The sequence below is a fragment of the Mobula birostris genome, chromosome 19 (genome assembly GCF_030028105.1).
Source record: "Mobula birostris isolate sMobBir1 chromosome 19, sMobBir1.hap1, whole genome shotgun sequence".
Taxonomy (NCBI): Eukaryota; Metazoa; Chordata; class Chondrichthyes; order Myliobatiformes; family Myliobatidae; genus Mobula; species Mobula birostris.
In genome coordinates this window covers 49,232,315-49,260,121 of record NC_092388.1, presented here as the reverse complement: position 1 = coordinate 49,260,121, position 27,807 = coordinate 49,232,315, and the positions used below count along the sequence as shown (strand labels likewise).

The following is a 27,807-nucleotide window of genomic DNA, read 5'->3' as shown; positions in this document are numbered from 1 at the left end:
GAAGGGGAGCGCGGTGCCACTGTCGCTACTAAAAGCGCAGCCACTCTTTGCCGATGCAACGCAGCAAGAGAGGACGGTTACGGTGCAAATGTTCAACCCCTATGTACCGGTCGTTCACGTCCTCACATTCCCAGCACGATATGTGGAGAGCGCGAGCAAGTGTGAGAACGTCATTGACAGTCTGGGAGTATGGACAAGTAAAAGGCAGGTTAGGGTGAAGCTGAGGGTGGACACCAGCGGCTGTGTCACCCACCCACCCTCAGTCTGTGCCATCGGAGGGATCTGGGGCTTTCTGGTTTACGTCGAGCAACCCAAGGTGTGCTGCAACTGCGGTAAGGCGGGGCACATCGCAGCCCAGTGTAAGGCTGTGCTGTGCAGAAACTGCGAGGTGGGGGGACATCTCACCAAGGACTGCACGGGGGCCAAGTCCTGCAATCTCTGTGGGCAGGCGGGCCACCAGTACAGGGGCTGTCCCAAGACGTGCGGGCTCCTACGCACAGGTGGCCTTTAACATCGAAAGGCCCCGGATGGATTGGAGGCACCCGCTACCTCTGCAGAGATGGTGCCAGTAACAACGGAGGAAGACGAGTCCACCCCGAGGTCTCCCTTCCCCTTGCAGAACACCCAGGACCCACCGCTTGATGAGGAGGAGGGGAGGGCCGAGGGGGATGAAGGAGCCTGGAGCATAGTTACCAAACGGAAAAAGCCTTAGAAGGCTCCGCCCAAAAGGCAGCAAGCGGAGCAGTTGGAGAGCTCGAAGAAAGGGTTGTGGCACATCCTCTGGGCTGCTGTCCTCGGAGGAGGAGGGCGGTGGAGTGGCCAGCAGCCGCGGCAGAGGAAGAGGCGGGTTAATCGGGTGGAAGAGAGTCAAGGGAACAGTGAAGGTCTGTTGGCCACCCCACAGGCACAGGAGGTGGAGATCAGCAGCGCCCCTCAGCTCCGGGAATCCGGGAGCAGTAACACTTCTGGTGGCCTACAGCCAGAAAGAGAGGCAGCCGCAGAGGTCCCTTTAGGGGCCAAATCGGTACTGCCTCTCTCTGGCGAAGCCTACCTGCAGTACCTGAGCCTTCAACAGGTGGAAGACTTCACTAGGACTGTGGGCATGAGGGCTGAGGACGGCAAGGGTGAGGATGAAGATTTGTAAAAGGTGATAGACCTTAAACTTGCGTCCTTAAACATTCGCAGTGTGAAGAGTACTGGCTCCAGTACTTGAACACTGTGAATGCCATGTGACCTTCTTCCAAGAGTGTGGTCTGCTGCATCTCCGCAACTACTGGAGCTGGTCATGGTGGTGGTCCCAAGGTTTGTCTGTGTGGTTGGGGGGCAATGATCGCCGTGCCTCTAACGTGGGGATTTTGCTACGGGGAGGCAACTTCTCAGTCACCCAAGTTAAAGAGGTGGTTGCGGGGCACCTCCTGGTAGCAGACGTGAAATATCGGGGCACTCCGCTCCGGCTGATCAACGTGTACTGTGTGGAGCGAGCGGCTGGCCGTCCTCGAGTGGCTCCCACCGCTGCTGGTGACATCCCAGCCGGTTGTTCTGGCCGGAGACTTCAATTACGCCATTGGTGCGGCTGGAGGATCTGGCAGTGCCGACAGCAGGCTGGACAGTACCTCTAGACTACTGAGGGAAACGGTGAAGACAGCCAAGCCGTGCGACGCCTTTGGCACCCCCACAGGTGGAGCACAGCCGCAAGCCACCTGGACACGATCGGACGGCTCAGCCCGCTCCTGGATCGACTTCCTCTTCCTGTCTGAGTCCTTCACGGTCAGATCCACCGACGTCACGCCAGTGTTCTTCTCTGACCACTGCCTTCTGCGAGCCACCTGTCACTTACGGGAGGACCAGAAGGCAGGCAGGGGGACATGGAAGCTGAACGTAAAGCTGCTGACCCCTGAGAACATCGAGGAACTAGAGAGGGAGTACACAGGTTGGAGAACCTTGAAAGCATTCTTTGATTCCTCGGTTCACTGGTGGGAAGTCACCAAGGGGAACATCAAGAGGTTCTTCATCCGCAAGGGTATCCAGAAAGCAAGGCAGGAGCAGAGGGAACTGCGTAAACTCCAGACAGAGTTACAGCAACTTCTCCTTCTGCAGTCAAAGGGGGTGGATGTCAGGGAGGAGTTACGGGAGGTGAAGGGCCAGCAAGCCCAACACTTCACCGCCGAATCCTCCAAGATCATCTTCCGATCAAGGGTCCAAACCGTGGAGCAGGACAAGACGTGCTCTCGCTTCTTCTTCTAACAGTTGCACGGGGGGAGCTCTGTGATCCGCAACCTTATGGAAGAGGACGGCTCAGTCGCGTCCTCACAGGCAGACATATTGAGGATCTGCAGGTCCTTCTATGTCGGTCTGTACGACAGAAAGACCACAGACACCACAGCCTCCCACAACTTCCTGTCGTCTATCACGCAAGTCCTAGGTGATGGCACGCGGGAGAGTCTGGATCAGCCACTGACCCTGGACGAGCTGACATGCTCCGTCCATTCCTTTGAGTCGAATAGGACTCCCAGAGGCAACGGCCTACCGGTCGAGTTGTACTCGGCTCTGTGGAACTGGATGGGCCCTGACCTGCTGGAAGTGTACAACACTATGCTTCTGGCCGGCTGCATGTCAGAGTCCATGAGGAAGGGCATCATCACCCTCATCTACAAGCAGAAAGGGGAAAGGAAGGACATTAGGAATTGGAGGCCCATCTGTCTCCTGAAAGTGGGCTACAAGATCCTGTCCAAGGCTATCGCCAACAGGGTCAAGTCTGTTCTGGGACAGGTGATTCACCCAGACCAAACCTGTGCTGTACTGGGCAGGAAGATCTCAGACAGCCTCGCGCTGCTGAGGGACACCATTGCCTACGTGCAGGACAGAGGGGTGGACGCCTGCCTGGTCAGCTTGGACCAGGAGAAAGCCTTCGACAGGATATCGCACACATACATGGTGGACGTACTCTCCAAAATAGGATTTGGGGACGGAATCCGGAACTGGATCAGACTGCTCTACACAGACAGCTGTAGTGCAGTCCAGGTCAATGGGTGGGAAACAGACAGCTTCCCCATCAGGTCTGGAGTCAGGCTGGCTGCCCTCTCTCCCCTGTCTTGTTCATGTGTGCATTGAGCCCTTTGCCAAAGCCATCAGGAGGGATGAGGGCATAAGAGGGGTGACGCTGCCAGGCAGTGGAGAGACGCAAGTCAAAACCTCCCTGTACGTGGATGATGTCACCATCTTCTGCTCTGATCCGAGGTCAATTCGCAGACTTATGGACATCCGCGAACAGTTCGAGCTGGCATCGGGGGCCAGGGCCAACCGCACGAAGAGCGAAGCCATGCTCCTCGGCAACTGGCCCAACCGATCCGGTGTCCCATTCACCATCAGGTCTGATCACATGAAGGTGTTGGGGATCTGGTTCGGAGGGGCCGAGGCGTGCAAGAAGAACCGGCTGGAGCAGACTGCCAAGGTAAAACAGAAACTGGGACTGTGGGGAGGGCCCTCCCTTTCGATAACGGGCAAGAACCTGGTCATCAGGTGTGAGGTGCTCTCAGGGCTGCTGTACTTGGCGCAGGTGTGGCCCGTCCCCCGCTCCTACAGCTCGGAAATCACCCGAGCTGTCTTCAGATTCGTCTGGGGATCCAAAATGGAGCGGGTGAGATGGACCGTCATGTACAAGTCCCTGAACAATGGGGGCAAAAACGTCCCCAATGTCGCCCTCACCCTGATGGCCAGCTTCGTGTGTGGCTGCATCAGGTTGTGCGTGGATCCCAGATACGTGGGCACTAAGTACCACTATGTGCCCAGGTTCTACCTGTCGCCCTGGCTGCGAAGGATGGGTCTGGCCCCACTCCCGCGCAACACCCCTGTCAGCTGGTCATTGCCGCCATACCTGTCCTTCGTAGAAAAGTTCTTCCAGGTCAATGCCTTTGACCACAAGGCCATCAGGCAGTGGTCGGCACATAATGTCCTGCAGGAGAAGGACGTGATGGACACAGTGGGGTGGTTCCCTGAGCAGAACGTCCAGTTCATCTGACAAGATGCCTCATCGCCAGACCTCACCAACAGGTATCAGGACCTCGCCTGGCTGGCGGTGAGAGGGGCCCTCCCAGTCAGATCCCTCCTGTACGCCCGGAACGTCGTCTCCACACCCCGCTGCCCACAGGAGGACTGCAGTGAGGCGGGGTCATTGACTCACCTCTTTGCACACTGTGGGTTCGCGAAGCAGGTGTGGAGGAGGATGGAAGGGACGCAGCTGCGTAACGGAGGACTCCCTGATTTACGGGCTGTTCCCGGGGACGCACACGGAGACCAACATCTGGTGCTGCTGGCAGATCATCAGCTCGGTGAAGGACGCTCTTTGGTCAGCCCGGAACTTGATGGTCTACTGGCACATGGAGATGTCCGTGGCTGAATGCTGCCAGCTGGCACATTCTCGCCTGCAGGAATACGTGCTGAGGGATGCACTCAAACTTGGTGCAGCCACCACGAAGGCCCGTTGGGGAAGGACCACAGTTTAGGGTTCGTCACCCACGGGAGTGGGAGGGGTCGGGTGGGGAGGAGTATACCCTTCATCAGCGGTGTGAATCAACATGGTGACACAGGAGTGGCCGGAAATATGGAAAGGTATAGACCGTAAAGGAACTTCGGTAAAGGAGTGAGAGTCAACGCCTGATTTTTATTGTAAGTAATTTTATTGTAAATAGGTTTTATTCTTGACTAAGGTTTGAGAGTCAACAAATGATCTATTGTCAACATCTTTATTTTGAATAAGCTCTGAGAGTCAATGCATGATTTATTGTAAATGACTTTGTTTATTGAATAAGGACTCAGAGTCAATGAATAGTTTTTTTTCGCAAATAACTTTATTTTGTAATATTTCTGAATAAAGTATATTTTTGGGGAAACAAAATTCATAGACTAATAGCCTGAAATCTAATAACTTGCCACCAAATAGAACTGTAAAATCTGTCCAACTATGCCCAAAAATATAGCTAATGTAAATATTCAGTATACATTTTGACAGAGTTTGCTTTGATGACTTCTGAGTTTGTGTGACTGATATAAATGAATGGAATTGCATTTTTTTTGCTCAGAATGTGACTCTACAGTATTAGTGCGAGTTATGAGGACATTGTTACAGCTTGAATAACATTTATAATTTGAGTCTGAGATTTGTAAGTCGCTGCATAGCCTTTTCAGAAAGAGAGTCTTTCGAAAAGGTACATAAGACCATAAGCCATAGAAGCAGAATTAGGCCATTTGGCCTGTCAAGTCTGCTCTGCCACTCAATCATTGCTGATCCTTTTTTTTTTCTCCCCCACTCCTCAGCCTTCTCCCTGTACGCTTTGATGCCGTGTCCAGTCAGAAACCTAATCAAGCTCTGCCTTAAATACACCCAATGACCTGGCCTCCACAGCTGCCCGTGGCAACAAATTCCACAAATTCACCACCCTCTGGCTTAAGAGGGTGTTAAATGGATGCCCCTCTATCCTGGGTCTGTGCTCTCCTGCCCTAGACTCCCCACTATGGGAAACATCCTTTCCACATCTACCATGTCTAGGCCTTTCAACATATGGAAGGTTTCAATGAGATACCCCCTCATCCTTCTAAGTACCAGCGGGTACAAACCCTTGGCACGTGGTCAAGTGGTTAAGGCATTTGACTAGCGAACTGAAGGTCGTGAGTTTGAGCCCCAGCCAAGGGAACGTGTTGTGTCCTTGAGCAAGGCACTTAATCACACAGTGCTCTGCGGCGACACTGGTGCCAAGCTGTATGGGTCCTAATGCCCTTCCCTTGGACAACATCGGTGTCGTGGAGAGGGGAGACTTGCAGCATGGGCAACTGCCGGTCTTCCATACAGCCTTGCCCAGGCCTGCGCCCTGGAGAGTGAAGACTTTCCAGGCGCAGATCCATGGTCTCGCAAGACTAACGGATGCCTTTACAAACCCAGAGCTATCAAAAGTTCCTCGTATGATAACCCTTTCATTCCCAGAATCATCCTTGTGAACCTCCTTTGAATCCTGTCCAAGACCAGCACATCCATTAAGTTTATATTGAAGTCAGGTTGTGATGGTATGATTCATCATTTCATCCAGATTTGCTCATTCATGGGAAGAGGATAGTGTGATTGCATTTATGCATTGAGTAGCCAGATCACCCACGTACAGTTAAGAACCTCCCATGAACTTCATTGCTGATGAAATATAGGAAGCTATACTTTTAGGATTTGAATGTTGTGTTTCTGTCAGACAGTATTTTGGTCCAGCCTTTATTCCATTCATTGTCACTGGTGAAACAAGAGTACTGGAAAAGATTTATTGAAACTATACCATGAGTTGGGGTGGGTATGGGGAATAAGGTGTATATATGGAGAGGCCCCTTTAAATAGGGAGCTGGGTGTTCTGATGATTCTCACGACCTGCTGTGTGAAATACTGCCTTCTAGCAGCCCACCTGTCAGGTGGAATATCAGGGCTAATGCCGTTGGAGCAACACTGGTATGTCAAGTTGTCTTGGTCAACAGAGTTAACTTTTGAAATCATACAATGGGTAAACCTTTGCAGAAAGTCGCACTAAGTGCTTTCTGTTTTTCCAAGACACAGCCCCTGTTATATTGAGCAGACATTCCTTTCAAAAGTAATAACAGGTTGATTCTGAATGTCAGCACCTCAATCATGTCGATCATTTTTGAGAGGAAAGCAAACATTAAAGTCAATAATATCTGCATCTGAAACGCATACGGGCATGAATGAATCTGCAGGTCATGTGGTAATGTGAATCATAAAATCACAGATGATCCTAGGCAGAGTTGGAAAGCTGCATATGACATTTTGTTCCTCTTGCAATCATAATTTGTCATTCATGTTAAGAATACAGACACATAAATGTGAAACATTAAACCTGTTTCTTAATGTAGAAATCCAAAGAGAGAAGAAAAATAATCACTGATTTTTAAACTTGAGACCTCTCTTTAAACTTACTTTTTTAATATATTTAATTGTGTTGCATGGAATTAGACACCAGGGGAATTTTCTTAAGACATAAATCCAAGCAATCCCTGTGATGTGCAGACAGTCCCTGGGGGGTTTTAAGTTTTCATAGCAAAGGAGTAAGTTCAGAAGTTGTGGCAGGATGATGGAATCAGTTTAAAGGAGCACTGTTCTCATGAAAGTGTACTTGAGAGGGTTTTTTTATGCTTGAGGAAAGACTACTGAATCATCATTTTCATCTGGTATCGCACAATTTGGAACAATTGACAGTGATATCACATGGAGGTAAAACAAACATTTCTTCATAAAGTCGGCATACTTTTAACATCATGTTGCCAAAGGCAGCAGCACTTCAACTTGCGGCAACTTTTCATTTGGAATGAGAATATTTAACTAATAACAGACAAGTGTTTACTACCCCTCACTCTCTTCTCTCGCTTCCTCTTGTCTCTTAGCATCAGGTCGATCAACTTCCATGGAGCTGAAAATATCTTCATTGATTTTTGTTGCCAGCTAATGTATGCTGCCCAGTTTTTCTGCAAGTAATAGCTAAAAGCTTTGCTAAAGGCCTGCACATCATCTAAAATGTTGTTCTTCCCAGAAAAACTAATCCAAATGACAGGCTGAAAGCCGATTTTGATTATCAGCATGAACAGCAGAAATAGAAATTTGGCGTAATCCTTAACGGTGCAGACATTTGTGAAGGGAATGACTGTGTGGTTCTTTCTGAAGTGGTCTCTTCTCTTCCTTAAGAATGTGACTAAATCTAATTTGTGTAAACATAATTACCATGTGAAACCTCAGCTATAAGCTTCAGTAGGTTGCAGTTTGATGATTTAGTTGCTCTAAATCCACTTCTGGCTTCAGTTTTGCTTACATGCAGCTTATCCTCAAGGCCAACCAGTCTGCTTGAGGGCTATTGCTGCTATAAAGCTTTTTTTTAAACTAAAAATTCTTCATTGTGTGATTGATTCTGATCACCTGATGGAGTTAGAAGAGTATTTTTTGAATGATTATTTTATTTCATAATTTTTCCTAAAGTTTTGTTTAAATCTGCGTTTTTCACTCTCATGTGAGATTATATGGTTGAAGGGATTAGGGGTTCAGAAATGAACCCCTGGTCATTGTGATGTGGGCTTGGCTTGCTTCCTTCACTGTCAATTTTATATGTATGTATGTATGTGTCTCAGTTTAGGTGCTACGATGGAATGTGCTTATTTGGTTTACAGCATGTCCAGACTTTGGCCTGGATAGTTCTGAAATGGGATCTATACTGTTTGTAACAAAGAGGTGTTTCCATAATTATTGATGGATTCCCATGATCAGGATGAAGGAAAATCCAATATTAAATGAGAAACCAAGGATAAAGCATATTTGAAGATTAAGTTGCAAAGGTAGGGCAGGAAAAAAAGCATACTGAACATTGACTAATCGCTGAGATGCAACCATGACATTAATCTGAAAGAAACTTGCAGCTTTGGTTTGAAAAGAAGCAGCTTGCAGTTCCATTGTGCTAAATTAGCACTCTAATTTAGTTTACAAATTTGATTTTCCCATTGCCCTAAAACTTTATGTGCTTGAAAGTCAATGCCTTGGTTACCTGTACTGGCTAGCTTTAAATCTTATACTGTTGTTTTTCTGCTTTTCCTTAAGGTGCTAGTGCCTAAGCAACCTGAATTTCTGGGAAAAATGATTGAAGTTGATATTTATGAAGCAGGGAAGCATTTTATGAAGGGAAAACCAGCAGACAATGGAAAGATCCACACTCCTTCAATTGTCACACCATTACTGAAGGGTGAGATTTCAGGCCTCACAGAGGTATGTGGCAGTCTTTTCTTCACTTAACATTTTCATGTTGTAAAACTTGATGGAGTGTGAAATTAAACCGTGTATCTGATTTCTGAGCATCATTTGATCTTGTCTGTGAGTGCAAATGCTTTTGAGTTATTGCTTTGCAGAAGTGAATCCATGCACAAGGAAGTATTTGCTTGTCTAAGTCAGAACAAGTAAATTGCTCTAAAAGGCTAACATATTTACTTTTTTTTAAAAAAGGATTGAGATATTAATATGTTTTAAAAAGTAAAGTTTTATATGCCTTTAATAACTAGAAATTTTCTAAATGAAAAACCTGAGACCATTAAAGTGTTTTACTGTAAATAGGATAATAATTTTCTGGAGCAGAAGCAGCTACCAGTTACTAATACAAACTTGTTTTGGCTGAGGAGGAGTTCAGTTTGAACAGACACTGCAAATATTGCAGACTTACTGTTGAACTCAATATATCCTTTTAATAAATCCTGTTACTGTTTGAAAGTTGTTTTTTCTCTGACATTATATTATGGAAAGTGACAATGGATTATGAAAATTTGCATTTCAGCTATTAGGTGAGTCACGAAGTCCTAAAGCTCAGATATAGGCCCTTCAGCCTGTCATTGAGTATCTTTCATCCTTTATTATCGCCATTGCAGTATATTGTTTTAGGTGTGATGAGTGCTACCTGATTATTATTACTGCAAAAGTGCTGGAAAAAGCATTTGTGAAAGACAAATGGATCAGGGAACTGAATGGTCCAATCCTGTTAAAATGTCCCAAGCACAGTATTCCAGAAGTGAGTAGAGAATGACTGCGATTAACATCAAGGCAGTGCTTGACTGAAATCTTGACTGTAAAAGGGTACAAATAAATTAGAAATCTTTGGCAACTGGTAGCAAATCTCTCCAGTGGATGCAGTTATACCTGGAATTTGGGGGGGGGGCAGTAAAAGTGAACCCCTGGTTTCATACAAAGTCCTGTTCCCCCAGATGTATCACGTATTTGTTTAGGTGAAACAAACGATGCCCTTATTGTATGTGTCTATCTCTATTTGCCTGATTGTGGCCCTCCTTTGAGTTTTCCAGAGCAGAACTAATATGTGACCTTGTTCTTCAAGGAGCTGGCAAACAAGCTCCTCTTTCTCCCTGGCTTTGCAACAACACAATGGTAAATCATCACATGTATATTGTGGAGAAATGTGCAGTTATCTATTTTGCTAAGAAGAATAGAAAACTAGTATGCTGTCTTGAATGAGAACCACTTGAATGCTACTCTAGAGAGAGATATGGGTATCATTGTGCATAAAGCACAAGGTCGGCTTGAAGGTATAGAAGGATTATTGGAATATTTCCCTTTTATTTGCAAAGGATATGGAATATCAAAGTAGGGAAGTCCTTGCTACAGCAGTGCAGGACGCCGTGGTCATGCGTATAGTTTATTCTTCATACTTAAGGAAAGATATAGAGTGGATTTTGGTTAATCGGGGCAGTAACTTATTTGGGACCATGCTTAAAGAACAAAAACTAATTGAGAAAATTGCCGGGATTCCCTTCATTTATTTGTAACACTACATTGCTTAATTGGGGCAGGAAACTATTGCCGATCAAGTTTCAATTACATTGGATGAATTCCTCTTTTGATAACTATTAGGAACCAATACAGTTTTATAGTACTGTGGTACTATTGGTGGTGGTGTAATTTGTACTGTATTTCATTTAAATGCATAATTTTTTTAATGTTTGTTTTTTATACTTAAAAACTATTTACATGAAACTTTGGCTAATTAGGGCAGCCAGTTAATTGGGCCAAGATGTACTGGTTCCAATGTGTACCAATTAAGCAGAGTCCACTGTACTTGCATTTAACACAGTTCAGGAAGGTTGCAGGTTAATTTCTGGGATGGAGGCAAAATCTCTAAGATATGTGTAGTATTTTTGTAGTGGTTAGAATGTGAGCCTATGATCGTTCGGCCAGACTGTTGTTAATTAAGCGTTGAAGGTGTGCTACGTGAAGAAGTAGTTTTGTATATATTAGTCTCCTTCTGCGTATATAAGGACAACGTTACATGCACCAATCACCTTGGTCACCTCCATCTTTTGACTTTGTTTTTATCGAAATTATTCATGAGCTGCTATCATGCAGGACCTCTCGCCAAGACTCCATTTCATTTACCAAGATTCAAAGTATGTTTATTATTGAAGTATGTAGGCAAGATACAACCCTGAGATGAGTCTTTTCAGAGACATCCATGAAACAAAGTAACATCAAAAAAAAGAACAAATCGCACAACAAAAAAATGAGAAAGAAACACCGAATATAAAATATCAAACCACAGGGACATAGAAACGGTCCAGGAATGTTCAGTTCAATTTAGCTGTGTGTTGTTCAGTGACTGCAGACGGCACAGCCAGTCTGCCCGATCAAAATTAAACAAAATGGCAATATAGAGAGGAGTAACCAGATATCAAGAATGGTGTTGAAAACAAAGGCTGCCTGTTCTCACGTCTCTTTTCTGTTGGCTAAACTCTCCTCCCAAAGTTGCACAATGATCTGCGGTAGATGTTCAGGTCCATTTTATGAAGTAAGGCCATGATGTGAATTAGTGTCAGTTACTATTAGCTTCTCAAATTGCACACAGCTAATCTATGCTGGTGAGGGGTGTGGGGGAATGAATAGCTTATTAATAGATTCTTTGCATGCAATGTGTGTATGGCAGTATGGCAGTTCGGTATGGAATCACTCAGTCTTTTAGGTTTTATCTGAAAAGATGGAATTTGCTAAAGAATATTTCCCTCGTGTGAAGGGAGAGAGATCTCTCCACCCATGGTACTTTCCCTGCTTGCCCATTTTCAGACACCATGTTTTCTGTGTGAAAAAACTTTTATCTTGCTAATGGAGGCAACATTGTTTTAGGATTGTTAGAAAGATATTAGAATCATTGTATTAACTCTAGTTGAACTCAAAAGCATGGGAGATAGATGAAAAGAAATCGTGATTTATTTAGATTTGACTTGTTAGATTTACATGTAAAGAATTGGTTTTATAGTGCTCTCTCTAAAAGGATTCATACAAGGGAACATCCTCATTCAAGCATTTGGAGTTGGCCCATTTGGTTATTGGTAAAAGCAGGTCAGCTAAAAGATTCAATGATTTGTTTCTTTCTTAGAGTTCATAAAACAGGTCTTAGATGCCCGACTTGTTAAATTCCTCATTACTACTTGCTGCTCTCATCATGAGATGACACAAGTAAAATTATTAATGCAGCCGGTATCTTATTGGGGAAAAAGAAAATTGATGGCTGAAGTTTGGCTAATGGTCCAGAGTTTGCTGTCAGGTCACTTTGTGCTCAGTGAGAAAAGATTTTACCTGGGCTTGCAGGTCAAGCTCCCACAAATGCTAGTTCATTACAGTGCCCTGCACAACAAATTTATATTCTCTGAACAGAAAAGGCTACATTCTTTTACCGATTAGATTATAGTTTGCCCATTGAGCCAAACACCACCCAAAGTGAAACACAGGAAAGAAAAATGCTATTTAAATCATGTACACAATGCAGAATTAAGGTTGGGAAACAAAGACGACATAAAGGAAAGAACTAAGTAGAATGAATAAACATGGATTTTATGGTTTTTGAAGTAACCACCCGATTGCTTTTCTTTTAGGAGAGGAGTCTGCACATTTAATTTTGACATGAATTTCCTTCATGGTAGAGTTGCTGCTGGTCCCACTCTGGTTAACCTTGTTATTAGTCCTCACAACCACTGGGATCTAGAATGAGGAGAGCAATCACAGGGCCAAGTCAAGTTGCAGTGCGCCTCACAGAGTTATACCGGACAGAGAATAAGCCACTGTACTCTACCTCAGTCCTAGGGTAGGGTCTGTCTGAACCATCAGAGAGGGCTGTAGAGTGGATATTGATGATGATGGGTGGGAGGAGGGTAAAGGAAGACAGAGTAGATTTGCTATTGATAGTGGGTTTGGGAGTAGATGGAAGTAATCCTGAAAGTCAACTTTGATTCCAGTCTCCATAAAGTTTCAAGACATCAGACACAGAGACATAATGACTACCACATCTTTCATTTTCCTTCTTATTAAACAGTGTTCTGTGTTTGTCCATTGTCGACATCGATGAGGATCTTGACACTATTATGATGGCATCGAGACTAAAGCGTGATTTGGATTTAAGTGAGGGAGAGTTGCGCAGCGTCAGCCTCACTCTCTCTTCTCAAATCCCCTCTGGATCCAGTGGCAAGACAGAGTTGAGATGGCTGGAGATGGGACTAGGCGCAGTGGATGACCAGGACGTCTTCTGTGTCTTGTCCTGCTCTGCACGTTCCACGACGCTTGCAGAGACCGTCTTCTTGACCGTTGGACCGTCAATTGGTCTCGTCCGCTCAATCCGCCGGAGTCTGTCTTCACGTGCTGGGATAGACATTGTCTATTCCAGCATTGAACAGTGCTTAGAATAAGAACTGCGGGAGGCAATGACATATAATATATTCTGTGTTGGGGACTTAATTATCCATCGTCAAGCTGGGTTACATCATTACTGAATTTGCAGAATGTGGAAAAGATTTCGACTGTTAGGAAGTAAGCTCCAATACCCAGAGTACCAACCTTGACCTATTCTTGTAGCCACAGTATTTCTGTTGAATTTCTGATCCTTGATTGGCCCTCAGGATGTTGATGATGTAGAACCCAACGAAGGTAATGCTCTTGGAATGGGTAAGGTGGTCGATTAGACTGCCTCTTGGAGACAGATGGCACTTGTGCGACACAGATGTTATCTGCCACCTACCAGCTCCTGGCTGATCACTGCCAAGGTTTTGCTGCTTCATCTGTCGAGGAGCTGCAAGTGGAAGTGAATATTGTGAATATGTTTTTTTTCCAATCACCTTAGTTTTCAGTTTACTCGCTGCTCGATAAAATAAATTATTGCATATTAACGTCACTCAAAACTTTGCACTTATTAGTTTTTGCAGAACGATACTGACTAATAAGACCAGGAAACAGAGTTTTATTCTTTGTACTGCTTCATCTGATCCCAGCTTGTGAAGTGTTGAATATGATCTCATCAGTCTCCCTGTTACAAGGGCAAAACGGGTGGTGATGTAAGTGTGGAATACAGAGGGGCACTGTGAAGCTGGAGGGTAGGAAGAGAGAGAAGGAAAGAGAGGAGAAGTTAGTCTGCTTTCCCAACTCTGCCATTCTCATTTGTGTCTTAGTGCTGGATAAGTTCAAGCCCATCAGCTGTCAGGTCCTGAAATTTTTTTGATCTACAAGCTGTCCTACTCTCGTTACAAAGGGTCACCATTTTTATCTGGTTAGGTTGCCTCAACTAAAATGGGCAAGACTGATCATTCTATAATGCACGTGTTGTAGCTGCCAGGATTTAATTGTGGGAGTCACTGTTAGCAATTATATTATTTTGTTATGGTTCTTGCAAAACTGGAAGTCTGGAACCACAATTCTGGAAAGCCTCAGCTTCAGGGCCCAAATTGTATTGAGTGTGATGATGCTGACATACAGCAGTGGTGCTGCCTATATATCTGCAGAGTACACAGTCCCAATCACCACCCACTGATCTCCAATGGTAATGAGTGCCTGCAATATTAACAGAAGAGGAGGGTGCTGCTATAATCAAAGTCAAAGTTCACTTCATACACAGGTGCAATGAAAAATTAACCTGCAGCAGCATCACAGGAATATGGCATTCGAGACACAACATTCACAAGAACATAAATAAATTATACATATCCAAGAAGAACGTAATTAGAATAAAAATTGTCTATTATAGTGCCAAGTTCTCAGAGTGGACATGGTGTCACTCTGCTGAGGTAGTGATTGCCTCAAGAACTGAACAGTTGAAGACAACTTAGTGGTGTGGAACTTCAGGCTTCTGTACTTCCTGCCAGATGTTAGGTACAAGAAGATGACGTAGTGGTGGGGATCTTTGATGATAGATGTTGTCAGGTTATCATGAATAATTCGTGGAAATTTGCTTGACCCATTACAGGAATTACTGTCAGTAGTTTCTGCTTTTTGTTATTGAGCTTGATTGAATGATTTTTCATCAGTTTTGGGGCTTCACCATTATAGGCGTACAGCGAACAATAGTAAGTCAACCAACCACATGAGCCTTGAATCATATATCATCTGAACCTCAATCTATTTTTACAAACCCACACTGTATTTTTTCTCTCTATTTCTTGAGTTAAAGTGGAACACAGCCTTCTTCAGATGGTCTCAAGGCATGCACCAGTCACCAAAGCCTGACACAACCATTGTGGTTGTAGAAAACTGTACCCTCAACAGTCCAATTGTTGATGGTCTCTTGCTTTCAATTGGCTTCAAGTTTCTCCCCTCCCCTAAAGTTTGAACTAAGAAACATCTTAGCTGACAGCGAGGGTACTACAAGCAGTAGCAGGAATTCCTAGAATTTAACCCCAGAAAGTCAAAACTTTCAGCAGTAAGATCGAATTAAGAATTTACGAGGGGTGAGGAAGCATCAATTGTATTGTATGATTTACCTTTCTAACATCTGTAATAGCCACTGTTAAGCTTAGCTGAGTGTGAAATGAAGTGTCTGATTATAATTTCAGAGCATCTCCATTATAATTAGACATGAATTAAATGTCAAACTGCTAGCAATTTCAAGTAACCTGCATGAAAGAATTAATATTTTGTATTCTGTTGCATTGGAATTATATAATAACTCTACAAATTAGTATGTACTTTGACAAGAGTGAGATCTCTTGTTGTGATGCCAGTCCTTGCTCATATTCATTGTAAACTAAAGATCTAGCCGATCTAGTCATGTGAATTAGTGAAGTTCTCCTGAGGCTGAAGCCAAAGCTAATATCTCACTCGTTGCTCCAGTGCTAGAGAAGGTGCTGGTGTTTCTGTAGATATTGCCAGTTAATTCAGGTGGTGTAGCAGCACATCTTGTCAGCACGGTAGCGCTGTGGTTGGCACAGCGCTTTACAGTACCGGCAACCCACCCAGGTTCAATTCCCGCTGCTGCCTGGAAGGAGTTTGTAAGTTCTCTCCAAGACCACGTGGTGCTTCGCTTTCCTCCCACAGTTCAAAGGTGTGCCAGTTGGTAGGTTAATTGGTCATAGTAAGTCATCCCATGATTAGGCTCAGATTAAATCGGGGGATTGCTGGGTGGCGTGGATTGAAGGGCCAGAAGGAACTGTTCTCTGTTGTATCTCAATAAATGAATAAATAAATATATTTGATAGGTCACTAATATTAGCTCCCTGTAATGGTAGATGGAAGATGGAATAAATGGGTGACCAGTTGGCTTAAGGTCATTGAGGGCAGCAAGTTAATTAATCTTTGGGCTTCAGTGTATAGAACCATGAAGTGAGTGTTGTTTGAAACTTGGAAAAGATATGGAGATAATTTATTCAAAAATGATCTACAAATGAACTGAGGTGGAAGGCAAGTTGTTGCACAAATATTCTCAATACTTTTTGTGTATTATAGATACTTAAGGTAGAGAAAGGAGACATTTGTCCGTGTCCTATGACAACCATAAAAGCACCAAAGAAGGTTACTACTGCTTTCCAGTTCTTAGTGTGTGGTCATGAGTCATGGTTCTTCAAGTGCTCATCCAAATACTTAAATTATGGTGAAGGTATCTTCCTCATGGCACTGAATTCAAGACTAAACGTTCTTGATTTTCTTCCCCTTCGACTTCACTGCACTCCTTTACAGTGCATCTTAAATTTTTGAATTAGTATAGTCAAAACAGATAAATGATTGCTGATTATATGACTACTTTTGAGAAATCGGCTGTATACAAGGTAGCAGGTGCTGATATCTACTACTTTGCACAGTGCCAAAGCAAACTGACAGATGCATTTATCTACTTAGTAGTGGCCATGGATCTTTAAAAGTAGTTAAATCAGAATCTTCCTTTATCACTGTTGTCCCTCTGAAGTTTTGTTGTTGATCTAGCTGAAGCTATATGACATACTCCTCTTCTCTCGTTCATAACTTAATTGCATTTAGGACATTTCAATACCTCCTATTCTAAATGATCCTTTTCATAGAAACATAGAAAATAGGTGCAGGAGTAGGCCATTCGGCCCTTCGAGCCTGCACCGCCATTCATTATGATCATGGCTGATCATCCAACTCAGAACCCCGCCCCAGCCTTCCCTCCATACCCCCTGACCCCCGTAGCCACAAGGGCCATATCTAACTCCCTCTTAAATATAGCCAATGAACTGACCTCAACTGTTTCCTGTGGCAGAGAATTCCACAGATTCACCACTCTCTGTGTGAAGAAGTTTTTCCTAATCTCGGTCCTAAAAGGCTTCCCCTCTATCCTCAAACTGTGGCCCCTCGTTCTGGACTTCCCCAACATCGGGAACAATCTTCCTGCATCTAGCCTGTCCAATCCCTTTAGGATCTTATACGTTTCAATCAGATCCCCCCTCAATCTTATAAATTCCAACGAGTACAAGCCCAGTTCATCCAGTCTTTCTTCATATGAAAGTCCTGCCATCCCAGGAATCAATCTGGTGAACCTTCTTTGTACTCCCTCTATGGCAAGGATGTCTTTCCTCAGATTAGGGGACCAAAACTGCACACAATACTCCAGGTGTGGTCTCACCAAGGCCTTGTACAACTGCAGTAGTACCTCCCTGCTCCTGTACTCGAATCCTCTCGCTATAAATGCCAGCATACCATTCGCCTTTTTCACCGCCTGCTGTACCTGCATGCCCACTTTCAATGACTGGTGTATAATGACACCCAGGTCTCGTTGCACCTCCCCTTTTCCTAATCGGCCACCATTCAGATAATAATCTGTTTTCCTATTTTTGCCACCAAAGTGGATAACTTCACATTTATCCACACTAAATTGCATCTGCCATGAACTTGCCCACTCACCCAACCTATCCAAATCACCCTGCATCCTCTTAGCATCCTCCTCACAGCTAACACTGCCACCCAGCTTCGTGTCATCCGCAAACTTGGAGATGCTGCATTTAATTCCCTCATCCAAGTCATTAATATATATTGTAAACAACTGGGGTCCCAGCACTGAGCCTTGCGGTACCCCACTTGTCACCACCTGCCATTCTGAAAAGGTCCCGTTTATTCCCACTCTTTGCTTCCTGTCTGCTAACCAATTCTCCACCCACACCAATACCTTACCCCCAATACCGTGTGCTTTAAGTTTGCACACTAATCTCCTGTGTGGGACCTTGTCAAAAGCCTTTTGAAAATCCAAATATACCACATTCACTGGTTCTCCCCTATCCACTCGACTAGTTACATCCTCAAAAAATTCTATGAGATTCGTCAGACATGATTTTCCTTTCACAAATCCATGCTGACTTTGTCCGATCATTTCACCGCTTTCCAAATGTGCTGTTATCACATCCTTGATAACTGACTCCAGCAGTTTCCCCACCACCGACGTTAGGCTAACCGGTCTATAATTCCCCGGTTTCTCTCTCCCTCCTTTTTTAAAAAGTGGGGTTACATTAGCCACCCTCCAATCCTCAGGAACTAGTCCAGAATCTAACGAGTTTTGAAAAATTATCACTAATGCATCCACTATTTTTTGGGCTACTTCCTTAAGCACTCTAGGATGCAGACCATCTGGTCCTGGGGATTTATCTGCCTTCAATCCCTTCAATTTACCTAACACCACTTCCCTACACCACTTTCAAAGACGCTCTGAAACTGTCAAGTTGTTTTTTCCACAGTTTCCCTTCTCGTACAGTTTAGCCACTTTCAAAACATTGCAATCTGCACTTCAGCGTTACTTTCCAAATCTTTTGTATTTTTTTTTCCTTTCTCTAACTTCTGTGATACTGTAAGCTATTTTTGTGACTATTCTCTTGGAGCCTAAAATAAATTGTTGTTCTGTATTATGCAAGTGCTTCAAAAGAAGTTTCCTGAACTTGTGTATAACAGGACATGGAACAGTGCTGCACAGGAACAGGTCCGTGATGTTGGACTGACCTATTAAGCTAATGACACCTAACCCCTTCTGCCCCACACATGGTCCAGACCCCTCCATTCTCTGCACATTCTTGTACCCATCTCGGAGCCACTGAACTGCCTCTATCATACCTGCCTGCACTACCACTCCAGGCAGTGCATTCCAGGTACCTACCATTCTCTACGTAAGGTACCTCGTTTCGCATGTCTCTTTTTATTGTTCACCCTCCCACCTCAAGTATATGCTTTCTAGTATTGGACATTTCAAACCTGGGAAAAGAACTAGCAGTCTACTCTACAGTGCCTATAAAAAGTATTCAACCCCCCCCCTCCCCCCCGCCCTGAAAGTTATCATGTTTTATTGTTTTATAGCATTGAATCACAGTGGGTTTAATTTGGCATTTTTGACACTGATAAACAGAAAAGACTCTTTCGTATCAAAGTGAAAGCAAATTTCTCCAAATTGGTCTAAATTTATTACAATTACTAAACACAAAATAATTGATCACATAATTAGTCACCACCTTCAAGTCAGTATTTAGTAGATGCACCTTTGCAAGCAGTTACAGCCTTGAGTCTGTGTGGATAGGTCTCTTGTCAATCAACACACATAAAAATTGCTGGTTTTGCACATCTGAACACTGCAATGATTCCCCGTTCTTCTTTACAAAACTGCTCAAGCTCTGTCAGATTGCAGGATATTGCGAGTTAACAGCCCTTTTCAAGTCCAGCCACAAATTCTCAATTGTGTTGAGATCTGGACTCTGACTTGGCCACTCCTGGACATTAACTTTGTTTTTAAGCCATTCCTGTGTAGCTTTGGTTTTATGCTTGGGGTCATTGTCTTGCTGGAAAACAAAACATCTCCCAAGTTGCAGTCGTCTTGCAGACTGCATCAGGATTTCCCTGTATTTTGCTGCATTCATTTTACCCTCTACCTTCTCAAGCCTTCCAGGGCCTGTTGCAGCGAAGGATCTCCATAGCATGATGCAGCCACCACCATGCTTCACAATAGGGATGGTGTGTTTTTGATGATGTGTTTGGCTTATGCCAAATATAGTGTTTAGTCGATGATGGCCAGAAGCTCAATTTTGGTTTCATCATACCATAGAACCTTCTTCCAAATGACTTCAAAGTCTCCCACATGCCTTTTGGCAAACTCTGGCCAAGGTTTCATGTCAGTTTTTTTCCCAACAGTGGCTTTCTCTTTACCCCTCTCCCATCTCAGCCACTGAAGCTTGGAACTCCTTTAGAGTTGCCATAGGTCTCTTGGTGGCCTCCCTCACTAGTGCCCTTCTGCACAGTTACTCAGTTTTTGAGGACATCCTGTTCTAGGCAGATTTACAGCTGTGCCATATTCTTTCCATTTCTTGTTGATTGAATTTACCATACCCCAAGGGAGATTCAGTGACTTGGAGATTTTCTTGTATCCATCTCCTGACTTTTGCTTTTCGTGACCTTTTCATGGAGTTGCTTGGGTGTTCTTTTGTTTTCATGGTATAGTTTTTGCCAGGATACTGACTCACCAGCAGTTGCACTTTCTAGGTACAGGTGTATTTTTGCTCTGATCAATGAAACACCTTGACTGCACACATGTGATCTCCATTTAACTAATTATGTGACTTCTGAAACCAATTGTCTGCACCAGTGATGATTTGGTCATATTAAAGGGTGGGGGGTGAATACTTATGCAATCAATTATTTTCTGTCTTATATTTGTAATTAATTTAGATCACTGTAGAGATCTGTTTTCACTTTGACATGAAAGAGTCTTTTTCTGTTGATCAGTGTCAAAAAAGCCAAATTGGCAGAGTTGTTTTTTGTAATAGCTCTTTTGAACAAGAGTTATACTCATGGGTCATATTTGGACATCAGGTTACATAAAATTACATGTTTGCTTGTCATCATTAACCATTTTTCAAAGCATCTGTGATTCAATGCTGTAAAACAATAAAACATGAAGACTTCTGGTGAGGAGGGAGGGGTGAATACTTTTTAAACGCATTGTATCTGTGCCTCTCAAAATTTTATAAATTTTTATGTCTCTCCTCAGCCTCCTGAGAAAAGAACCCACCTTTGTCTAATCTGTCCTTATAGCACATGCCCTCTAATCCAGGCATCATCTTGGTAAACCTCTTCCATATCCTCACCAAATCCTCTACATTGTTCCTATAATGTGGAGACCAGAAATGAATGCAGTACTTCATATACAGCCTCACCAGAGGTTTATAAGGCTGCAGCTTAACTTCCTGACTCTTGAACTGAGTGTGTGCCAAAAGTTTGTTGTCATTTTTATCCACTCCGCTCAGAAGGCCGATGACTCTATCCTCAAGCCAAATGTACACCCTGTCTGGACTTGATAAGAACAGGCCTCTTTAGTAGTGAAATACAAGTCCTCATGCACTTAACACCAGCATAGCTCTAGCACAAAAGTATATTATTCTTTTCCTGGATCATCATAACAAGATAATTTTCCAAGTTATGGAGGTTAATGTCTTGGCTACTTGGTTGGTTGAGGTTTGGGCCATGTTCAGAGGAAACCTAAACAGGGAAAAAATTTTTTCTGGAAGAGGGAATGTTCTCAAGAGCTGAATGTTATGGTATTCTGTGGTTCAGAACAGTTCAAATGAATCAAGGTGGATGACTCTTAAGTAACCAGCACTGGAGTTGTTCAGTGTCTTTTTGGTTTCAAAAATGGTTAATGATGCTTTGAAAAATAGTTAATGATGATGAGCAAACATGTCATTTTATGTTACTTGATGTCCAAATATGACCCATGAGTATAACTCTTGTTCAAAAGAGCTATTACAAAAAACAACTCTGCCAGTGTTGGTATTGATAAGTACTCCTTTCTGCCATCATTGCTATTGATGATGTTCTCAACATGACCCCAAGGCCCAACAAGGCCACAGTTCCTGCATGGATTTTGTCTTTTCGGTAGGGGACTATGGATCTCCGATGGGAAATTGACATATGACAAATTGTGGCACAGATCCACGCTGCAGGGAGTTGCACTGAACTGACTTCAATGGAATGAAGTACGATGGGAAGTGGGCAATCATTCACTAATGAAAAACTGAAGCAATACAGTTTTAGTTATGAAAATGCATTAATAACCTAGCTTTAAAAGATCAGTAATCCAGTTATGCATCAGTAACTAAAACCAGTGCTCACTTATTTTTATTTTAAAACTGATTCTATTCCAATCTGATAATCGTTGCCATTTCAATTTACAATTTATTGTATTCCTCTTAACTGGGTACTCCAAAATACAACTTCATTTTTGAGTCATGTGCTTATTAGCACAAATTGCCTGTCTCCTGATGCAGCTCCAACTGGATAGTCATATTTCCTCATAACATAGAAGGAGGCCATACAGCCCATCAAGTCTGTGTCTACTTAATTCCCCGGAAGATATTTTCTCACACAATCTCTGTTTCTCACACCAACCACTAGCACGAGGAACAATTTACACTGGACAATTAATGTACCTATCTGCACATTATTTGGAATGGGAGGGAAACCAGAGCATCGCACAGGCGAGGAAGGGAGAAGCCATCGTGGTTACAGGGAAAATGGGCAAACTCCCGTTGTGCTCCCTTTAAGCACACCAGGGCCGAGTTTTCATGCTACCTTTGAACTCACTGGAGATCAGTTTCCTTCCTCTTTGAATTCATCCGAGCTTTACGTTCCACACTGACTTTAAAGACTGTCGGTTCTGTTTCTGTTTTCCCTCCAAACTCACAAGGCCTTGTTTTCCATGGTCTCTTTCCATTGACCTGGACTGCATTACCCATGTTCCCTTTAAGCTCACAGGGCCTTGTTTTCTATGGTCTCTTTCAATTGACCTGGGCCCCATTACCCATGTTCCCTTTAAGCTCACTGAGACTCTCTGTCCACACTCACTTTAAACACATTTCATTTGTTCCAATTCTCACTTTAAAAACATGGAGAAGAAATTAATTATACCTCTTTATAACATTTTAAAGAATATAATTAAAATCTCTTGAAATATTCCTCGGGGTACTATCCAGTAATCTTCTAGTCCAGCACCACTAAATTCCTTGGGGTACCAGGTTTATATATAAATTAGTGTCAGATTTATTTTTTATCAACCAGAAGGACATAATTTCTCTTTCATATTTCAACCTTTAGGAGATACAAAAGGATAAGTTCGCTAATAATGAGAAGCCTCCAGGTTTGAATGTAGTCTCCTGTTAAAACCTGTTAAATAAGAATGATGGGGCTGAGAGGGAAACTAAGATTTGATTATTTTACTTATTATTAGATAGGGCTGAAAGGACAAATTACACCATAAGGTAAGTACCTTGTATTAAAATAACTCTTCCAACAATTTAAATAACTATATTGCAAAAAGGTTTCACGGTTGAATAAATGAAAAACTTGATTTTCAAATCAACAGAACAGAGCAAGGGTAGGAAAGGAATACAAATCACCAGTAACTTAAGTCCTTATTCACATTTAATTCATGCTATTCTGTTCATTCTAGAAGTTTTAAAATTAACCTTTTGACAATTCCATCAACTAATTATCAGTTTGACATCTTCTGAAAGTTTGTATAGTTCCCCAGTCCTGATCCATGGTTTCTTATCACCAAAGTTGCTAGACTCTAGATCTGTCATTTTTCTTCCATTTTATTTCTTTATAACATCATTGTTCTAATCTCTTTCTGTGCGAAGAGGAAAGGCTCAGAATTTGGGGCAACACTAATTTCAGAGTGGAGATGCAGAACAAGTTTTGATTGACCTAAATCAGGGTTAAGCACCATGTTAGTCAAATACCAACAGGTGCCTCAATTACATAGTCATAGAGCACAGAAACAGGCCTTACAGTGCACATTCCAGTTTTAATTCCTCCATGTTTCTATCAACTTCCCCCAGATCCTCCCACTCACCTGCACGCCAGGGCCAATTAACCTATTAACCCATGTGTCTTTATGATACTGGAGAAAGCTCATGCCATCACAAGAGAGCAGGCAAACTGTACAGACTGCACCAGAAGTCATGATTGTACCTGGCTCACTGGAGTTGTGAGGTAGCTGAGTCCCTGTGCCACCCTGGGATATGCTGGGAAATAAGCAGAGGGTGGGTGAGAGATTTATCACATTGAAGATGTGCAAAGGAGCACCTCTCCATGAAGCCTGAGGTCAATATATATGTAGAAAAATGCAGGAAGTACTTCATTTCTAGTATTTGTCCAAGTTAAGTCAAGGTTATTAGCATGAATACAAATACATGAATGCAGGTGTGCAATGAAAACTTACTTGCAACGGCATCAGAGACACATAGCATTAAACTCACAGTCAACACACACAAAATGCTGGAGGAACTCAGCAGGCCAGGCAGCATCTATGGAGAAGGGTACAGTCAATGTTTTGGGCAGAAATCCTTTGGCAGGACTGGAGAGAAAAAGCTGAGGAGTAGATTTAAACGGTGGTGGGATAGATGCTGCCAGGCCTGCTGCGTTCCTCCAGCATTTTGTGTGTTTTGCTTGGATTGCCAGCATTTGCAAATTTTCTCTTCTTTGTTAAAGACACAGTATTCACTCGCTCGTTTGTTCATTATGTGCCATGTCAAATAATGTAAGCAATCATGATCTTTCCATGACCATGATTATTCTTGGCAAATTGTTCTAAAGAAGTGGTTTTCAATTGCCTTCTTTTTGGCAGTGTCTTTACAGGATAGGTGACCCCAGCCATTATGAATACTCTTCAGAAACTGTCTCCCTGGCATTGGTGGTTGCATAACCAGAATTTGTAATATGCACCAGCTGCTCATACGACTATCCAGCACCTGCTCACATGGCTTCATGTGACCCTGATCGGGTGGCTAAGCAGGTGCTGCACCTTGCCCTAGGGTGACCTGCAGGCTGGCGGAGGGAAGGAGCACCTTACACCTCCTTAGATGGAGACGTATCCCCTCCCCACCAGAATATTACTTAAACAGAAATTATGCAAAATTATACAAGGAATAAGAAAACGAGAATGAAAGAATAAAGCCAATTGTAGTGCAAAGTGGTTATACATTTCTAAAAGAAGTTTATAATCTTTAAAAAAATTATTGCTGATGATCACTGATACTTGTTCAAAAAATTGGATCATTGTCCCTTTAAGGAAGCACTGAATCCGTGACAGGAGAATCTCTCATTGTTCAGTGAAATGGTGAATCATTTGGTTAAAGTGAGTCACCTAAAATATAGATTAAAGACTACCGCTGTACAGAACGTGTAGAATAAACAAAGGAGCGGCTTATTTCTGTGGGGTAATTTTCACTTTTGGGGGAACGGAGAAAAGCTTAGTGGAAGGGAGCTCCAAGTGGATAATTCAAGAAATCATTTTGCTACCATTGGCTTTCAGGTCCTATTTCCTCATCTACAGTTTGCTCGGTATTGAGAAAAGTTTATTTACACTACACTGATTGGAATAACAACACCAGAAGCCTCTGAATAAGATACATTTGACATTTTAATCGGGGGCATTGCTTGGAAGTCCGCAGATAAAACTCACTTTTATGCTTCATCTCACTACTGCATTCTCAGCAGAGGTCTGCTCCTGTTTTTTAAGAGAAGCCACCTTCCTGTCACATCTCTTGAAACAAAGGAACACAAAATGCAGGTAAACTGCCAGGGAATTCAGAGCTGATGCAAACGATCCACAAGTCACTGCACACTGAGAGTGTGTGGTCTTTTGCAGTTGACAGGATACCTTGATTTGGAAGTGTTGAGTTGCCACTTGAATGCAGTTAATAATGAGGTATTCACCGCATTCAAGATTTGTGCTAAAAGTGATTTTTTTTGTCGACTGTTGACACTCCTGGGAGAAGAATCGTAATTTCTGTTGCGGCAGTGAATCGCGGTCGGACTAACAATGCAAATATGGACCATGAAGAGGCTGGTGAGCAGATGGTGCCGGAATATACAAATTAATTTCTTGCTACAACTGCCGGTTCTAAGTGACCCAAAAATGATATGGTAGCAGAACATCCTCCTGAAATGGCCACATCGAATCGGTGTCAGGACCACCTAATTTAAACACATAATCCTTGAATACAACTCCTTTGATAAACTGAGACGGCTTTGCTGTTAGTGATGTATCTGCTAAAGGAATGGTACCAAGGACAGTGGGTTTATCTTCAATGGATTTGTCAGACTGAAGATGACAGTGCCTATGCTGGTCTCCTTTCTTCTCGATGCACATTACAATCTTCATTAGGTGGTAGGTGATCTACTGAAAGGAAATGTAAATATTAGGGAAGGCAGTAAACCATTACAAATTCCCAAAGTACGAACAAAAATACGTATAATTAATGATTAAATGAAAATAACTTTTCTGTTAAATGAATTAAATTCTCGATCAGAAACAAATAAACATTTGTTATGTCTAATTGGTAAAGGAATGAAGTCAGATTTTGTAACAGAATTCACCGATTTTACTTTTTAATGCGTGCTTCAGATCATAATCTGTGATTGCTCTTACCAATGTACAGTAATTTTCATATATGTACTACCTTAGGGAGAGATTGCCTGCTGTTTGGTTGATTGACAGTTTCAATTTTCATGGTTAGCTGAGCTTATCTTGATGACATAATGATCCTGAATTAGGATGGAGCTAAATGATCCTGTTTCATGTGAGGAATGCTGCAGAAGACTTCAAAACATAGAAAGATACGTTAAAGAGTGCAGAGATAAGGAACTGATAAATGATGTGATGAATAACTTCAGATTATTTATATATACTAATAGAGGAAATGATCAAGGAATTTAACTTCTCAGCTTTTTAAAGTTTTACGATCCTATTTAATATGATTTTTTTCTTAAAAGGCTTTTTAGACTCAAGCCTGAACCTTGGTGCTTATTCAAATTCAGAATTAATATTCCTAGTCTGACAAACGGTATCAAATAACATGCCTTCATTCTCTCCTCTCTCTCTCTCGCTTGTTCTTTTTTCCTACTCTCTTTCTATTGTCCTTGTCTGTCTTTCTTCCCCTTTAGGAATTCAAGCCTTTCTGTGCAAATGGTATGGCTTCTCCTGCTCATCATTTCCGGGGCAATGAGAACTACTTCAGCACAAGCCTGTTGCCATGGAACCTGAAAAGCTCCAGAGTGAAGAAACTGTACATGGGTCTGGCTTTGTTGACAGTGATAACAGCTGTAACTATGGCAATATTCAAATAGGTCCCTTGCTGACAACTGAGATGCATCCTACATGTAAGGAGATCCGGGAGATGTTGTTTCAGTGTACACACAATACAGAGAGTTTTTTAAGATATATGTAATGTTGAACTTTGCAAGCTATCATTTTATTTAATTTTTATTTGTAAAAGCCAATTGTTTTATTTCTACCAATGATAGTTTCAACATGTAAAATCATGTTTCTGGGTGTATACTGAGTCAGCCAGCAAGAAGAGTATTTTTATTCAAATTGAAAATTTACCTCTGAATTTTACATGTACAAGACTGTAAACTCAATAAAGCAATAAAGATTTGATATTCTATTGCCAGCTTTAATTGCACTAGCTTCCTTTTTTTGTTATATGTGCAATCCTGGTCTATTCAAACGTTTAATCTCAAAATATTACACTTGGTTAACTGGTACACCATTACATTTGATGATGCTGTTATGGGAGAAGTAAGGTGAGTGGCCTTCATTACTGCAAACCACAAATTTGTATAGAAGCAGTGGCTTTCTGCTTTTCATTACAGTGTGACTCCAAGAATGAAATAAACTGATCAACGTGTGCCACTTTCAGTCGGATATAATACCATACAACACCCTTCCATGTTTTTAACCTGGTAGGAATTCAAAGTACTTGAGTTAATTATTGTAATTTAAAATACTTTCCTTTTGAATGAAATCCATTGCCCGTAATGAGGTTTACATTAACCATATTAACAGGATCAGGCAGTACATTGCAGTTTAAATTTTACCGGAGTATATTTGATGTGCATTTGCTCATCTTAGATGTGTTTTTCTAACTTTTCTTTGTAGTTGTCAATGTTAATAAACTTTGTAATGGCAGAATTGGTGTCTCGTGGAA

At 42.6% G+C, this 27,807-nt stretch overlaps 1 protein-coding gene and 1 long non-coding RNA gene across 4 annotated transcripts in view; one reads left to right on the top strand and one right to left on the bottom strand.

The window, feature by feature from the left end:
* cdkal1 (CDK5 regulatory subunit associated protein 1-like 1) overlaps window positions 1-27,277 on the top strand; it is a 524,935-nt gene extending 497,658 nt beyond the window's left edge. For both annotated transcript variants that reach the window (XM_072283563.1, XM_072283562.1), the window contains exons 14-15: window positions 8,627-8,791; window positions 26,762-27,277. In XM_072283563.1, coding sequence (XP_072139664.1) covers window positions 8,627-8,791; window positions 26,762-26,944 — 348 coding nt within the window. In that variant the 3' untranslated portion in view covers window positions 26,945-27,277. The remainder of the gene's footprint in view (window positions 1-8,626; window positions 8,792-26,761) is intronic.
* Window positions 23,226-27,807, bottom strand: part of LOC140212585 (uncharacterized) — a 29,275-nt gene continuing 24,693 nt past the window's right edge. For both annotated transcript variants that reach the window (XR_011889753.1, XR_011889754.1), the window contains exons 3-4: window positions 26,278-26,417; window positions 23,226-25,997 (exon numbers count right to left, since the gene is read on the bottom strand). This is a non-coding gene — a long non-coding RNA (uncharacterized lncRNA). The remainder of the gene's footprint in view (window positions 25,998-26,277; window positions 26,418-27,807) is intronic.